Below are 19,254 nucleotides of genomic sequence, written 5' to 3' on the forward strand. Positions count from 1 at the left end.
TTAATATTTAGCGATATACTCTGTTGGCTTTATTTAAGGCATTTAATATTTAGCGATATACTACTGTTGGCTTTATTTAAGGCATTTAATATTTAGCGATATACTCTGTTGGTTTTATTTAAGGCATTTAATATTTAGCGATATACTCTGTGAGCTTTATTTAAGGCATTTAATATTTAGCGGTATATTCTGTGAGCTTTATTAAAGGCATTTAACATTTAGCGATATATTCTGTGAGCTTTATTTAAGGCATTTAATATTTAGCGATATACTCTGTGAGCTTTATTTAAGGCATTTAATATTTAGCGATATACTCTGTTGGCTTTATTTAAGGCATTTAATATTTAGCGGTATACTCTGTTGGCTTTATTTAAGGCATTTAATATTTAGCGGTATACTCTGTTGGCTTTATTTAAGGCATTTAATATTTAGCGATATACTCTGTTGGCTTTATTTAAGGCATTTAATATTTAGCGATATACTCTGTTGGCTTTATTTAAGGCATTTAATATTCAGCGGTATACTCTGTTGGCTTTATTTAAGGCATTTAATATTTAGCGATATACTCTGTGAGCTTTATTTAAGGCATTTAATATTTAGCGATATACTCTGTGAGCTTTATTTAAGGCATTTAATATTTAGCGATATACTCTGTTGGCTTTATTTAAGGCATTTAATATTTAGCGATATACTACTGTTGGCTTTATTTAAGGCATTTAATATTTAGCGATATACTCTGTTGGCTTTATTTAAGGCATTTATTATTTAGCGGTATACTCTGTTGGCTTTATTTAAGGCATTTAATATTTAGCGGTATACTCTGTTGGCTTTATTTAAGGCATTTAATATTTAGCGATATACTCTGTTGGCTTTATTTAAGGCATTTAATATTTAGCGATATACTACTGTTGGCTTTATTTAAGGCATTTAATATTTAGCGATATACTCTGTTGGTTTTATTTAAGGCATTTAATATTTAGCGATATACTCTGTTGGCTTTATTTAAGGCAATTAATATTTAGCGGTATACTACTGTTGGCTTTATTTAAGGCATTTGATATTTAGCGATATACTCTGTTGGCTTTATTTAAGGCATTTAATATTTAGCGGTATACTCTGTTGGCTTTATTTAAGGCATTTAATATTTAGCGGTATACTACTGTTGGCTTTATTTAAGGCATTTAATATTTAGCGATATACTCTGTTGGCTTTATTTAAGGCATTTAATATTTAGCGGTATACTCTGTTGGCTTTATTTAAGGCATTTAATATTTAGCGATATACTCTGTTGGCTTTATTTAAGGCATTTAATATTTAGCGGTATACTCTGTTGGCTTTATTTAAGGCATTTAATATTTAGCGATATACTCTGTTGGCTTTATTTAAGGCATTTAATATTTAGCGATATACTACTGTTGGCTTTATTTAAGGCATTTAATATTTAGCGGTATACTCTGTTGGCTTTATTTAAGGCATTTAACATTTAGCGATATACTCTGTTGGCTTTATTTAAGGCATTTAATATTTAGCGGTATACTCTGTTGGCTTTATTTAAGGCATTTAATATTTAGCGATATACTCTGTTGGCTTTATTTAAGGCATTTGATATTTAGCGATATACTCTGTTGGCTTTATTTAAGGCATTTAATATTTAGCGGTATACTCTGTTGGCTTTATTTAAGGCATTTAATATTTAGCGATATACTCTGTTGGCTTTATTTAAGGCATTTAATATTGAGCGATATACTCAGTTGGCTTTATTTAAGGCATTTAATATTTAGCGATATACTCTGTTGGCTTTATTTAAGGCATTTAATATTTAGCGGTATACTCTGTTGGCTTTATTTAAGGCATTTAATATTTAGCGGTATACTACTGTTGGCTTTATTTAAGGCATTTAATATTTAGCGATATACTCTGTGAGCTTTATTTAAGGCATTTAATATTTAGCGGTATACTCTGTTGGCTTTATTTAAGGCATTTAATATTTAGCGATATACTCTGTTGGCTTTATTTAAGGCATTTAATATTTAGCGATATACTCTGTTGGCTTTATTTAAGGCATTTAATATTTAGCGGTATACTCTGTTGGCTTTATTTAAGGCATTTAATATTTAGCGATATACTCTGTTGGCTTTATTTAAGGCATTTAATATTTAGCGATATACTCTGTTGGCTTTATTTAAGGCATTTAATATTTAGCGGTATACTCTGTTGGCTTTATTTAAGGCATTTAATATTTAGCGGTATACTACTGTTGGCTTTATTTAAGGCATTTAATATTTAGCGATATACTCTGTTGGCTTTATTTAAGGCATTTAATATTTAGCGGTATACTCTGTTGGCTTTATTTAAGGCATTTAATATTTAGCGATATACTCTGTTGGCTTTATTTAAGGCATTTAATATTTAGCGATATACTCTGTTGGCTTTATTTAAGGCATTTAATATTTAGCGGTATACTCTGTTGGCTTTATTTAAGGCATTTAATATTTCTAAATGGAACTACAGTTTTTGTTTTTCTAACTATATAGTAAAGAAGGTGATTTTCTATATTAATAAAAAAAAAAAAAAAAAAAAAAAACACTTATACATTAGTAGCAACTTTTCTGAATGGTTAAAGTACAATCTTGATTTTATAAAATAAATATCTATTATGGTACATATTCAACAATGTTATAAATAAATTATGAATATGATGCGTTTGTATTAAATTGCATTTAGACTTCAAAGTTTTTAAAAAACAGCATCTGATATTTCGGGCTACTAACTTAGATTTGGATATGTTAGACCCAACGCAAGCTACAATATTCCTTCTTAATTGTTAGACCCTGATCCATCTTATTTAACACAAAAACTGTAAAAGATATTGAAACATAATAGAATATAAATAATTATAACGTAAAATAAATCTATGTAATTTGTAAGCAAACACATTTACATCAGTTTAAACAGTTTAAACGACTAGACCGGTATGTAAACTTATGAACGCATGTGGTTATCGTCATAATTTGTATGTATCTCTAATAAGCTAGTTATATTTGGTTTAGAATGAAGTATAATCCCTTTTTTTTTAAATTATAATCGAAATTGATGCGACTATCGCACAAGTGAGGGCTTTGGCGCTGTGGGACCAGGTTCAGTTTACAATTTTCTACATTTGAAGTGCCTGTGACGGGTCGGGAGTGTGGCGGTTGTTGTCCATTTGTTTGGTTTGTTTTATTGTTTGATTTTGGGGTTTGATTGGGGACTTTCCGTTTTGAATTTTCCACGGAGTTCAGTATTTTTGTGATTTTACTTTTTAGTATTTTATTATTTCAGAAAAGGAGTTGAACTATCAAACTATTTGATGTAGAGAAATGCTGAGAGATATTGGTTACGGAATACTGTGTTTCCTGTCCATTTCAACGTTTATGACTGTCGTGTCTACTGGTAAGTCATTTTTCAGACACTCACAATTAATGTCCAAGTAAAATAAGTTATATATTGTTTCAAAAAAATTTGCACTTCACCAATAAAAAAACCTCTATCAATTTCAAATTTTAAATTCCAATAGATACAATTTTTGACGAATTGTTAAGATTAACGTTTTCTTTCTTAAAACATTTTAAAGTATTTACTGTTATGGAAATCACATAAAAAAAAACATTGGACTATGCACACCATTAATCCTTTAATTTCACATTTAATTATAGATATAAAGGGTAGTAGTAACATATCAAACAGTCTGATGCATTAAAGTATCTCATTTTATATAGATTTAATATTTCATTAGAGTTTCAACACTTGTATAACATAAAACATTCATATCCCTCACACGTAATCAGTTATCCCCATTATTGGCATTAATCAGTTATCCACAGTATGGCCATTTCAAAAACAGAGGTAAACTCTATCCTCAAAAACCAATCCAACTTAAGCAGTTATTATATTGTCGCCATCAGAAATAGTTCATACTGTTTATGTGTCAAGAATAACTTACGACGTCAGTGGCGTAGCCAGGGTTGAAATGATGTGGATGTTTCGCCGATCGGAGCGATGCGAAAAATAATTTGGACCTTTTTATGCAGAAAAATATTTTTTATTTAAGCTCATGTACTCCCCCAGAATCCGACACTAGTTAGATTTTTGTTTAAATTCAAAATACTCACCAATTCATATATTTATATTTTTAACCAAATTTTATTGTTTCCTCGAAACTACCATCATTCAATTCATAAATATTTGATGTAAAGTTTCCCACCCAATCTTATATTTGACATATCAAAAACGGACCCCATTACAGCGGCACTTCTGTATAATTTAGGGACTTCGGAATATAGGAACTTCGGAATATAGGAACTGAAGTGACTTCTCTTTCAAGTCTACAAACTTGGGGTTTTTGATTTTTGATTACTGAGCTAAACACGTTGCAGGAGACATAAAAATACCGGGCGTCCGATCGTCTGGTCTTGTTAGCACTCTCATTTTTACAATTCTTGTTAGATTAAATGAAACTCATATCTTAAGCAATGTCTTTGACAATTTGGAATATAAGTCGTAATCAAATATTTTAACCAGTTATGACTCTTTGAAATATAAATTGTAATGGAAATCACATTTCATTTGCTGTGAAGCTTTTATTTCTCTTAAGACACATGTAAGATATTGAAAAGAAAAAAGAAAAAGAAAAAAAGTGCATTTTTTAGTTATGCCTTGTTCCTTGCCCTTTGATAAATAAAATATGACATATAATGTACATGGCGGGGCACATTGGATCTGTTCTAATTGAAAATAAAATTAGTATTTGAACCTAGATAGAAACTGGAATTCATAAGCCTCGGACTTATCACGATCTATTACAAATTGATTTTATTTTTATCACGTTGTTTACCATGTCGCAAGAAACGACATCATGATATGGTGTTTTATTTGGTAGTTGCTATAGTCAAATCAATGGGAAGCCATCACTCCACTAGGTTCATGATTTTAGATGAAACATGTCCACGGGTCTGCGTATTAGTCCTTTCTGCTTGCCTAAGTCGATGACGTAGACTTTTTTACGAACAAAAGTTAACTTGGAACACAATTCTGCGATTCAACTATCTTGTTTACATAAACTAAATTATCCTAAATGAAAGAACAGGCATACTGCTTCGAAAATGACTGGACGTTATCCTCATATCCTCAGCATTGTTACATTTTGATACCTCCGAGTTAAACTGCTGCTATTTTTATTTTAATTTTGTCAAAATGATGTGGACGCTTGAGCATCCGAGCATACATACAAGCTACGCCACTGAACGTGTTTTGTGTCTTATAATAAATATGCTGACAATCGCCAATCTCACACAATTACTGATTGTTTTGTTCATTGATACACATAACTAGATATTATGACTTTCGAATATTGTGACATGTAAGATGGTTAGCCCTGTGTGATACGTCGGAATCACCTCGTGTTAATTTTACTTTTTAGCCTGATTGTGCGTGTGATAAAATGTAAAATAACAAAAAATACCGCACTCCAAGGGAAATTCGAAACGAAAAGTCCTTTGTGAAATGTCAATAAACTTATTATAGATGTACCCGGATTAAAATTATGTAGTATGTTCAGTGCACGATGTAGTGACGATATCGCCGATATTGTCAACTTCGTTCATGATTCAATACCTGATCTCAACATTGTCTACATCGTTCCCCTTCCCGGTCTACATCGTTTACATCGCCGTCATCGTGATGCTGACAACATCGTGACAACATCGTCTACATCGTCCCCCTTTCCTGTCTATATTGTTGAGATCACCGACATCGTTATGTTGACAACATTGAGACGACATCGGCTACATCGTCCCCCTTTCCTGTCTACATCGTTGACATCGCAAACATCGTGATGTTGACAACATCGTCTACACCTTCCCTCTTTCCTTTCCCCTTTCCTGTCTACATCGTTGATATCGCCGACATCGTGATGTTGACAACATCGTGACGACATCGTTTACATTGTCCCCCTATTATGTCTACATCATTTACATCGCCGACATCGTGATGTTGAAATCATCGTGACATCGTCTACATTGTCCCTTTACTGTCTTCATCGTACCCCTTTACTGTCTACATCGTTTACACATCATACATCGTGATGTTGACAACATCGTGACGACATCGTCTACCTCGTCCCCTTTTCCCGTCTACATCGTTGACATCGCCGACATCGTGATGTTGATAACATCGTGACGACATTGTCTACATCGTCCCTCTTTCTTGTCTATATCGTTGACATCGCAGACATCGTGATGTTGACAACATCGTCTACATCTTCCCTCTTTCCTTTCCCCTTTCCTGTCTACATCGTTTACACATCCGACATCGTGATGTTGACAACATCGTGACGACATCGTCTACCTCGTCCCCTTTTCCCGTCTACATCGTTGACATCGCCGACATCGTGATGTTGACAACATCGTGATGGCATCGTCTATATTGTCCCTCTTTTATGTCTACATCGTTGACATCGCCGACATTGTGATGTTGACAACATGATGACGACATCATCTTCTTCGTCCCTCTTCTATGTCCCCCTTTACTGTCTTCATAGTTGATATCGCCGACATCGTGATGTTGACATCATCGTGACGAAATCGTCTCTTTACTGTCTTCATCGTCATCCACAAAGTTGTACAATATTGTGTCGACATTGTCTACCTCGCGATCTCGTCAATGTCAACGATGTAGACAATAGTATGAAACGATATCGACAACGTTGTACAATATCGTGTCAACATTGTCTACCTCGCGATTTTCGTCAATGTCAACGATGTAAACAGGAGTATGAAATGATATCAACAACATTGAACAATATCGTGTCGACATTATCTACTTCGAGATATCGTCAATGTCAACGATGTAGATAAGAGTATGAAACGATGTCGACAAAGTCGTACAATATTGTGTCGACATTGTCTACTTTGCGATGTCGATAATATTGGTACTACTTTCCGCAAAAGATTCATCAGTTACGCTTACGTTAAGGTACTAGTATCGAAATTTTGAGAAATGGGGGCTTGTAACATATTCTATTTGCTCATTTTAAAAGATGACCTTTTTGTGGACGTCTTCGTACATATAACTTTTTTTTAAGTGATTACTTGCTGCTGGTATGAACGTTTTGTGTATTTTTAAAATACATTCACCTATGTTCGAAGAAGTGCATACTGTCAATTTTAAAAACAAAAATTGTCCAGTCTCTAAGAAAACTTGTAAGATTTCCACTGCTACTTTTGCTCAATAGGTGCAATTTGGGTTAGCGTGACGATAAAGACAGAAACGTTTTGCCTAAGGGACATTGGGTCGAAAATTCTTGGTATTTCGAAAAATTCAAAGTTTTTACTAAAAGTTTGTTATTAATACTAATTTTCAAATATGCTACGTCTATTCCTTACTAGATTGTAAAATTTTCTTAAGTTAGCAAATTTTAGATAAAGATAGGTACACGTTACGTACAAATATCTACCTATATCACGCAATAACATTATTCGGTCAATCTACTTTTTAACCTGCATGATTGACACGTGTAAGTAGCATTAACTGATCCCAAACTCTTTATATTATCTAAGTATGCATTGTTTGCCAAATGTTTGATCTTCTTGTATTCTATTACCAATGTATCCTATCTTCTGCATCGGTATGAATCACAAGACAAATATAATTAATCAAATCATCTGACCGAGTCCAACCCTGTCTATATATCATTGCGTAAAAACTGATACTCATCGCTTGGTTATCAATCGTTAAGTGGAATCAATAGATGTATGTGCAATCTATGTTGAATTATTGTTTCTTATTTGGGTTTAACTGTAGTAAAATATGTGTGTGTTCATTCGGTACTGATACAAAGAAAATAGACAAATATTGAAAAAATCAAAATGCTTGATTACAATTGAATAAAAGAAAATCAAGTGATAATTATTGGTAAAATTAAGTTTATTATGACCATATGGATTTTAGGTTAAACATTGGGTCTATAAAATAGTAATGTACTAGTTTTCATAGCAAGGAACACATTCGTAAAATAATTTAAAAACTATATACAACCATTGTCTCATTATCTTGATGAAACATCTGTTAATTATTCTTACTAGAATTTAAAAAGTTCGAAATTATTTCAAAAAGCCTTCCAGTTTTAAATAAAAAATTAAGATATAATCGCAAAATGTGATTTGCTATTTTGTATCAAAAAGACTCTAACAACAATTCATAGCGCAACATAGCATTTTCACTTTACAGATTAGGTTTGCATGGGTGAAAACCCCTTTTTTGGTCTATTTAGACTCATTTATATTCAGAATTCAGTTGGTTTTACAATAAACGTTAAACTTTGCATTTTGTATCTGAGGGGGCATAAATTCTGTGTAAATTGACGTATCTAGTCATATTTGGGCTAAATAAAGAGAGTCCACTTGTCGCCTAAAATTATATTTTAAATAGTCAATATGGATCATTCTACTTTTGCCAACAATATATACCTAATGCGATAATATATCATAACACATTGTACTCTTTTGTTAAGTGTAAAACATCGAGAGTTAAAGTTAACTTGTATAAAATTTTGGAGACCATCCCAACTCATAAAATGTGTTGACTCATTAAAACGTGATACCACGTTTAACCAGGATTTTTGGCTCCAAATTTTCCATTAATATGACAGTCATATCAACTTCCATTACTCGTAAAAGGAAGAGTCAATCATTTAAGGCAACAATAGTGTGTCGATGATCATATATCATAAACTGTTTGTGAAGGTACGAATGAAAATATTTGTGAAGGTACGAATGAAAAAAAGTAACAAAAATATCGAACTCCAAAGCATATTTAAATAGAGGAAGTTCATCAAAACTGACAAATCGAACACTACCAAAAAGAAAAAAAAACAACTGCCATATACTTGAATTGGTGCATTTATCTTCAGAAGAGATGATGGATTAAATCTGGTTTTATAGCTAGACAAATTTCACCCTGTTTTTGCCGTTTAATTAGGTACTTTCAGTTTTAAATTTTCCTCGGAGTTCAGTATTTTTGTGAGTTTACTTTTTATAGTTCCGTTGTGTTAAAACAATTGGATTCACAACCCAAACATACATAATAGGTTCGTGAGATAATAACTGGGATCCAGCAGTCAAAATCATGTTACTGTTTGCAGACATACAATACAACTGACCTGCTAACAATTCAAACAAACAGAAACTTAAAGCCTAAATTCCAAAAAGGAACGATACCGGTGTCTAGGTATGCATAATCTAACCGCAATGCAAAACAAATCAGTAAAGTTCTGCTTCTTACAAATGAGAGTTTATAGCTATAATACCTGGTTTAATCCAACATGTTCCGTTTGGATTTTTCTCGGAGTTTTTTGTTTTTTGTTTTACTTTTTTCTTTTCGATAGGAATGGGTTTCTTTTCCCTTTCTTTATAGTTCTTTTATGTGACCCATAATGATAAATAGAAGAAGAAAATAAGTCTTTCAGTGAACATACAGATGATATAAACATGAAACATAATGGTCCTCAATGCTCTTCAACCTTGTACTTGTTTGGTTTTATAACTATTTTGATCTGAGCGTCGCTGATGAGTTATATGTAGACGAAACGCGCGTTTGGCGTATTGAATTATAATCCTGGTACCTTTGATAACTATTATGACATAACTGATTTCAATTAAACATTGAGATTGTTTATAAGAAAAACATTGAACACAAGAAGATTAATTTATGGTACAAGTTAACCCACTGCCGTCCAGTGGAAAACTATTCTTCAGGTAACAAAGTATGGAATTCAGAGGATACTATCAACCTGTTCCAGTGGGATTATCCATTCAGTTATGTTTTTTATAAATATTTTTTTTAGTTTTCTAGGACTGTTTATAGCACTTTATTGTTGTTTATTGTATATATGATAAAAATATATATTCTTCAAGGAAAGCAGTTCGGTATCATTATTTATTGTGGGTTCTAAAAAGAATTGCATCAAAAAGCACTAATAAAACGTTTTGCAATACTTATGTTTGTCAAAATTGAATCATGAATTATTTCATTAATTTCTTCCTTGTCTGCCACGACTGTATTGCACTAAAGACCAAAGAATATCTTTTAGATTAAATTCAATTGTGATGATACTATGTGTACAAATTGATGAATCAAGAGACAATTTAAACGATCAGATGCAAAACTTGTCACATAAATATTGTATTTCAAAACTTTTTTGATCGTTCAGACTATGAAAAAGTTGTTTATGGTTTCAATTTTCAGAATATCAGATTTGTATTAATAAGACAACTCCAATGCTAACAGACGAACAGAGGTTGTATATGGTATTAATGAATAATTATGACAGCAATACAAGACCTGTGTTTAATGCTTCACAACCAGTTAACGTCACCATTGGAATTACACTTACACAGATATTTGATGTGGTAAGTTGGAGTTTGATGAACTGTTGGGTATACAACAGGTACTTCTGTTCTGAAGTACGGGGCAAATGTAACTTCCTATTATAGTTTTAGATACTTGTTTATTCATCAAAAGAAAGTATTTTACAGTGACCCCAAATCCTAAGCTTTCATTTGGTACCAAAACTACCCAAATGTTCCAACTATTAATAAAGATACAGATATGTATAGGAACTATTTTGTTTAACATATGTACTTCCTTATTGTATTTTCTTTCCGACCGGGCCTGGATTAGTGGTACTATACCTGAATGAATGGATAGAAGGAAGATTGACGTACAGCGTAAAATCTCAACAAGAAACAAGACTTTTGAATTTGTACACAGACGCATGCGAGTCTTTTACAAGAGAATCATCAGTTAAATTTGGAAATAAAAATGTTTCCTCTGCAGAAGACTCATCGTTGACGCTCAAATTAAATCAGTTGGTAGGATAAATCAACTACAAAAGTTAAAGAATATTAAAAAACGAAAGTTCCGACAAAACGTGTGCGAAATATAGATTATAAAATTAATTGGACCTCAGATGAACCTTTTCAAATTGAACAATAAGTCTAGAATGTTAATATATTTCTTCCATTTTACATGGTTTGATGTCCCATTCATGGGCAGTATGTTTTCTGGTCTGTTCGTCCGTCCGTTCGTTCGTTCGTCTGTTCGTCCGTCCGTTCGTTCGTTCGTCTGTTCGTCCGTCCGTTCGTCTGTCTGTCCCTCTTCAGGTTAATTTTTTTGTCGAGGTAGTTTTTGATGAAGTTGAAATCCAATCAACTTGAAACTTAGTAAACATGTTCCCTATCATATGATCTTTCTAATTTTATTGCCAAATTAGAGATTTCATCCCATTTTCACGGTCCACTGAACATAGAAAATGATAGTATACTTGGGCCACATTCTTTTTATCTTATTGAAATGAATAACAAGTACATATTGTCGGTTGCATGTATTATAGATTTTCCGGAACTTAACTATGAACATTTGTATTGACCACTGAACTTTTGAACTGTCATAAAAGTGAGAGGTTAATCTAGCTATAAAACCAAGTTCAATCCACCATTTTCTGCTTAAGAAAATGTCTGTACTAAATCAGGAATATAATAGTTGTTTCCTCGGAGTTCCGTATTTTTTTAGTTTTTATTTTTCCCAACCAGCAAACAAACAAATACTATCAATCTATTAATACACAATAGTATAATTTAATAGTGAAGCCATATATCGATATACAATAATAAACCTGTTTACGAAAACATACTTTGACCATGAAACATTTTTTTTTTACTTTATAGTTATACTTTTTTAAATCTAATGTTACAGGACGAAAAGAATCAAGTCATTACCACAAATATATGGCTAGATCAGGTAAGAATATGACAATTGATAAAATAGTATGGTAATATCAACTATATCAGTAAGATCTGAATGTATTTCACTTAGAGCGTCAAAAACCGAAAACTGTAAAAGCATATTTTGAATATGATTATCTACAAAATACAAATTATTGTGCTTACAACAATTTTGCACATGTTCATTAAGTCAAAGTTGTATTCAGTGAATTTCTGTTAAAGGCATATATAGATAAGATCTCAAGTTTTGCAAGTTTTTCTTTATTCTTGCTTCAAAAATTTGAAGGCAACAGTAGTATAACGCTGTTCAAAAGTCATAAATAGATTCAGAGAAACCAAATTCGGGTTACAAACTAAAATGTAAAAGACATGCCATTAACTGCCAAATAGTGATACGTATCTGGAGGCCTATTTTTGCTTCAGACAGAGTTGGTTTTTTTAGTGTAAGAATGTCTTCTGTTTCGTTTTGTGAAGATAAACAAATGAACACAGATTGTCTATATTTATCATAGTATAGTTGCTACAACAATATTTAAAACACATATTGAAAAAAAACTCATCAAAGATAACAGGCATATAATAATGTAAGCATGACGCGCGTTTAGTCTGCAAAATAAAATGTTACTCATTCCTCAGAATATTTCACACCACTTTAGATTTTGTATTATTTCAGCCTGGTCCTTTGATTATACCTTATTACTTTTGTATTGTTGATCACTTTTCAACTTTTGTGTCAAATACTGATTGATATTACAGAGTTGGATAGATGAAAAGATAAAGTGGGATCCAAAAGACTACAATGGGTTAACAGTATTAAGGATGCCATGTAAAAGTCTGTGGTTACCAGATATCGTTACATACAACAGGTAGTAAAACATGCAAAACACAACTGAGTAGTAGAATTGTATTATGGCAATATTGATACTTATGAGCTAAAACTAGAGCAAAAAACAAGGAAAAGTATAAAAAAACTAAAATACTAAACTCCAATTGAAATTCAAAGCGGAAAGTTTTTTTCTAAAATTGCAAATTCAAAAGCTCAAATACATTAAACTAATGGAAAATAACTGTCTCATTCCTAGCGTAGTACATGGATTATCTTATGTAGAAAATGACGGATTATACCTTAATTAAATAGCTGTTTAAACCTCTCACTTGTATGACAGTCGAATTGAATTACAATATATGGACAACAATATGTAAGCCAAAAAAACAGACATAATAAGTTAAAATGTCAAAGAATGGTGTATAATTCGATGTGTTACTTTTGCGCGGCAAAACTCATTACGTTTGCTCAAAATTTACCTTTTGCGCGGATTATTTGAAAAATAATATAGTGTGATACGATATTTATCCACTCGAGACAGTTAAATTTTAAAATTCAAAACGCGAGGCTCACCGAGCGTTTTCAATATTTAAAATTTAACTGTAGAGAGTGGATACATATAGTATTACACGAGATTTGGTGGTGAAATCTGTTTCTCTAATGATTTTCAAACAATACGCAGGCAAACTTATTCCTTCTTTGCGACTGATCTGCAAAAAGATGTGCATGTTCTTTCTATGTGACGTCATCGGGCATGGTCGCATATTTTCAGGCCGTCACAATAAGGAAATTCAGAGGAAAACAAGAAAATTCGACGTCATAATCGGATTTTAACCAATGAATAACTAAAATCAAACGAACCACACGTTGTTTCAAATTTTTTATACAATGGGTGCAGAAAAGGATAAATTGACGAAGAATTAGAGAAATATATATATATATAAATTCCTTGAATTTTTATAAAAGTATTATGATTTCCGAAATTCAACTTTACATTAACATGTTATTTAAATCCATTTTTTAAATCGTCAGTAGTTGAAAAACCTGGTAATATACATTATGGTTTACTTTTATAAATTGTTAATTGGATGGAGGGTTGTCTCATTGGCACTCATACAACATATTCCTATATCTATTTAAACATTCAATTTGATTATTTCAGTGCTGAAGACTATACTGATGGTTATATGGAAGCGCTTGCTATGGTATCCCATGACGGATCGGTGTTCTGGCCTCCAATTGTAAAACTCAGGAGCACATGTTTCATTGACATCACATACTATCCTTTTGATGATCAGATATGTAAAATGAAAATGGGATCATGGGCATACGATGGATTTCAAGTTGATGTTTTTAATAGTAAAAAAGGGATTGACTTATCGAATTTTGTCAGTAATGGCGAATGGGAACTTGTAGGCGTTAAGTCGGTTCGAAATGTTATAACGTATACATGTTGCCCTGAACCATTTCCGGATGTAACGTTTATGCTACATATTCGGCGAAGAACATTGTACTACACTTATAATGTCATAATTCCATGCATTATGTTATCAATACTCACTTTACTTGGATTTTGGATGCGACCTGACAGTGGTGAAAAGGTCACACTTGGATTGACTGTGCTTCTTGCCTTTTCTGTGTTTATGTTACTTATTGCAGACAATATGCCAGCCACATCGAATTTTGTTCCTTTAATAGGTAAATACATAAAATGATTAGATTGTTTATCATAAGAATAAACAATATTTTGTAAATTTCATGCGTTTAGACGAGCTTTTCTCAATTAACCTTCATACCGAACGCGCAATACCGAAAATTTTAAAGGATATCCACCGACAAAAAGCTAGATGACCAAAAAGAATTAAAAACAAATTGATAATGTCATCAAAGGTTATTATATTAATATGCCTAAGGAATTTGAAACCTTGGTTTCTTATTAATAATAATTTATAAACATTAGAAAACGAAGACTGCGTGCTTTTTGTATAACTTTACAAACCTATTTCTGCCAACATACTTAAGGGAGTCATTACTATCTTTAATAGAATTAAACAGTAATATTCTTATATAATACATCTCAGACTTTACATTGAATCAAAGCTGATAGTATATTTCCTCACCACCATTGAACTCAGGTTTCTGGTTGACAGATTTTGCCGGATTTATATCCTACCTTTTGTCGACATAACTATATTATCAATTACGAAATTGGGAATATTAAGTGATATAAACGTCTTTAATATTTATGGATATGCAATAATGGAACAAGGGAAATGGTAATAAAACGATTCCGACATTTAAAAAATCCAAGTCCCAGACATTAAGATATATTAGTTATAATCACACGACTTCAGTAATGGTGCATTAAAACACCCTGTTCAGACATTGTGTTGCCAAGGTTATTGAAGTCTATTTAGAAGAAAGACACATTTAATGTAAAAGGCATTAACCTAGTAACACAATATTCATATGAATTTAGTTAGCCAATACTTAGCACACCTACGTTTTGAAGCTTGGCGGAAAATGGGTCTGGCTTGTAGTGCACGATATAGTAACCCAACTTCAATATAAATTTCAAATTAACACGGCATGTTCTTTTGTTCTTCTGTACCTTAAAAGTTATTTTAATGTCTTCAATCGTTGCTGAGCTGGTGAACTCATTACAAAAAAAATAATACAAAAATTTATGATAAAAGAGATAATTGTTCATTTCCTATCGTTATCCATTTTTAGATGGTGACGTTCCCTTGTCACCATCTTATGGTGTTTATATATCTCAACTTGTACAATTCGCTCGTGTATGTAACAAAGTACTAGATTTTAGCGAGAGAAATTTATGTATTACTGAAAATTTATTACACCAGGGTTTCGATATCACAAACTAGTCAAAACATTTACTAAATTTTATCATCGGTATAAGGACATAATTCGTAAATATAACTCAACATGTAGACATCTTACACGTTCAGGTATTTCACGTCCAATAGTTTATGGTAATATTCTTTACAAAGCACAAAAAACCTTTAAACAGACTTATTAAGAAGGGATATAGTTACGATACTGTTGTCAGGTCGTTAAAGATTGCAAATTTTGGTTTTAATATTGATTCACTTATAGGGTCTTTGCATCGGAACTAATCCCATTTATTTAAAAAAAAAACAGTTGTTGGCATGACACGGGTTATGTTCTCCATATATATTTTATGAAAGTATGATACTAAACCCCTAACGGGAGGGATTGTGTCTGCTATTCATATGATGAAGACATAATCTTTCAATCAGTTTAATTGAGGTCTGGAGCTGGTATGTCAGTTAACTGCTAGTAGTCTGTTGTTATTTTTGTATTATTATCATTTTATTTATTTTCTTTTGTTACATCTTCTGATATCGGACTTGGACTTCTCTTGAATTGATTTTTAATGTGTGTATTGTTATACGTTAACTTTTCTACATTGGCTAGAGGTATAGGGGAAGGTTGAGATCTCATAAACATGTTTAACCACGCCGCAGTTTTGCGCCTGTCCCAAGTCGGGAGTCTCTGGTCTTTGTTAGTCTTGTACGATTTTTAATTTTAGTTTCTTGTGTATAATTCGGAGTTTAGTATGACGTCCATTATCACTGTTCTGGTATACATATTTTTAGGGGCAAGCTGAAGGACGCCTACGGGTGCGGGAGTTTCTCGCTACATGGAAGACCCATTGGTGGCCTTCGGCTGTTGTCTGCTCTATGGTCGGGTTGTTGTCGCTTAAACACATTCTCCATTTCCTTTCTCAATTTTATCATTCTTTACGTTACCGTAGCAGTATTCTTATATTCAACTAACATTGCTTCAAGTGATTTTCTTGGCAAGAATCTGCATAAGAAAACTTTCTTTCATTCGTTTGTCATTCTTTGGATAATTAAAACTTACAAAACCATCATTGGCAATATAATAGAAGAATATGTAAATAAATTAGCACCAATACTATGCGTCCAGTATAAAACTAATTACACAAAACAAAAATAGACATGATCACCAAAAGAGTGTGTTTAAGTTATTAAATTGTCTTTAATTCGGTCAAAGCGTTAGTTTACTATTTGTTACTAGCATAGTCGTTTAACCTGATTCGATCTCTTGAATGTCCGTATTTAAGGACTTTATTTCTATTGGTACGTTAATACATATCATAAATGTTTTATTCTCGTATTATATCAATTATAAATTGTTTGTTTTTGTTGTAGGGATTTATCTAACAACAGTGATGAGTTTAACATCAGTTTCTGTTATATTAGCTGTAGTGACATCAAATATTAATCAGAGAGGATTTCGTGAAGTGGACGTTCCGCGATGGTTTCGAAAGTGTGTTATTGGATTAGGGCGTGTAATGTGTTTCCAAATGATTCATCTGACTAACGAAACTCCCGAAGATATACAAATGATCCCATTGCATATAAAAGGTTACACACATACAATGAAGAACACATTTTCTAACGATTCTGGGTGTAGTTTGATTGAATACGAAAATGGCGACTGTCATCCGAATAATCAGAATCAGCAAAATCAGCAAAATCTAAAGATGACTGCTACGCAGTGTAATACCAGAGAAGGTAATTGGGAACTTGAGGAGATACTTCGTCGATTAAAAATTTTAATTGATAAAGATGATGAAAAGGATAGATTTGATTTTTATTCCAAACGATGGATTGAAGCCGCTGAAATCATTGACAGGTTCTTTTTCATAATATTCATAATCGGAACAACGTTATCTTCTGTGCTACTTTTAGTTGTTATGCCTTTGATCAAATCAGTCAGTATCGAGGGCGAAATTCCAGTTTTATAGTTTGATTCAGTTTTGCATGAACATTGTGATATTATTCCATGTCTTCCACTTTATGTAATGTTACGCTTTATCATACAATATATTAAGTATTTAAGATATGTCTAAACCATTAAGTATGCAAACATCAGATAAAATGACACATGTAGACTACGTTATTATTCGTAATTTCGATATCTAATAATCTATATTTCGACAATATTTTTCCTAAGATACCTCTGGATGATATATTTTGGAAAATGATCCAAAACCAAAACTTGAAGAACTGTATCTCCAAGAGTACAAAAGAAATAATAATATGTTATATGAGATGCAGAGTTACTCTACGTTAAGCATAACATAGTAATATCAGTAGCTGCGTATAGGTAATGTATATTTCATTCTTTAATTTTCAATATTTTCAGATTATTTTCTGAAAGAAATATTCAATCATAATATTTTAACGTCTATTTTTTTGTGGTGACTTTTACATTCCAAATTGCAAAGCACTTCATGGTAATTTATTAGCTGTGATGGTATGTTTTCTATACATAACGGGTTATAATGATTCATACAGTGAATTTGTGAAATCATTTGGATCCAACAGCAAGTATAATCTGGATATTAATGTATAACATTTAACGACAATGTGACGATATTATTGTACTGATATATAATATATATATATATATATATATGTTTTTTATTTAAGAGTTAATTTGACTTAGTTGGATTCTTAATTCAGAAAACTAAAATGAATTCGTATACACTTTTTAGCCCAATTATGGTGCAAATGCAAACTACGAGAACTATCTCTGTAAGCTTTGAACATCGACAACTATGAAACACCCTATTTTGAAGACATGTAAAAGCAGAGATTTTAAAACCGCCAGTCAGATTAAAAAACAATCCATATGACAGGAATGCATCAAATATTCCCAAGACATAATGTAACAGATACAATCTTCTTGTATGCGTGCATCTTACCGTCAAGGTAAATGTGTATCAAAAAACACTTAAAACAAATTAAACTTTTGGTTCTTTTAAATCTGCACGACGGTTGATTTATGCCGTAAGCAGAAGGCAGTCGTCTTGATTTGAAAATTAAATATGAATTTTCGAATTTTAAACATCGGTATTCTTGTGTTGCCTGTTATTTGATACGTTTTTATAAATAAAGGCAACAGTAGTATACTGTTGTTTAATAGATATAATTCAATTGAGCAAAAAACTAATCCGTATAACTAACTAAAGCCGAGAGCAACACAACCATACAAGGAAAATAACGGAACAACAAAACACTAAACTACAACAAAAGCAAACAGACACAGAAACGGAATGTAGATAATACTTGCCATATTCCTGATTTGACCAGGACATAACAGTTATATTAACATGTACAACAACAACAGCGCCACACAACATATGTTGCATCAGGTTGTCTTTTATAAAGATACTGATATGTATCTGTTTGTTTCATACTGTTGTTTTGTTTTTATCAAATCCATCCTTAGAAATGACAAATTGTAGTAAAATATGCATAATATTTATCATATGTTTATGTCATGTCTATGTCATCGTAGTTAGCACTCATTAAAGAAATAATAAAAAAAAAAGAAAAGAAAAGTTTGCTGCATATTTCAATACAATATTAGCCATTAAATTAACATGTTTTAAATAGACTGTTCATTGTATAATTCTACAAATCTATTCTTCTTTGTCAAAATAATATTATTGACAAAAATATAAACAACAGTTTACAAGATCTAAGAATTGAGCAATACATTAAGTTGAATGTGAGTCGCATAGTGTGA

General features: G+C 32.0%; 1 protein-coding gene across 3 annotated transcripts in view; it reads left to right on the forward strand.

The window, feature by feature from the left end:
• LOC139519150 (neuronal acetylcholine receptor subunit alpha-10-like) overlaps window positions 1-19,066 on the forward strand; it is a 57,412-nt gene extending 38,346 nt beyond the window's left edge. For all 3 annotated transcript variants that reach the window (XM_071310975.1, XM_071310973.1, XM_071310974.1), the window contains exons 2-7: window positions 3,322-3,432; window positions 10,282-10,445; window positions 11,791-11,835; window positions 12,576-12,685; window positions 13,808-14,343; window positions 16,866-19,066. In XM_071310975.1, coding sequence (XP_071167076.1) covers window positions 3,360-3,432; window positions 10,282-10,445; window positions 11,791-11,835; window positions 12,576-12,685; window positions 13,808-14,343; window positions 16,866-17,464 — 1,527 coding nt within the window. In that variant the 5' untranslated portion in view covers window positions 3,322-3,359 and the 3' untranslated portion in view covers window positions 17,465-19,066. The remainder of the gene's footprint in view (window positions 1-3,321; window positions 3,433-10,281; window positions 10,446-11,790; window positions 11,836-12,575; window positions 12,686-13,807; window positions 14,344-16,865) is intronic.
• Window positions 19,067-19,254: the final 188 nt, after the last annotated feature.

The sequence above is a fragment of the Mytilus edulis genome, chromosome 4 (genome assembly GCF_963676685.1).
Source record: "Mytilus edulis chromosome 4, xbMytEdul2.2, whole genome shotgun sequence".
NCBI lineage: Eukaryota > Metazoa > Mollusca > Bivalvia > Mytilida > Mytilidae > Mytilus > Mytilus edulis.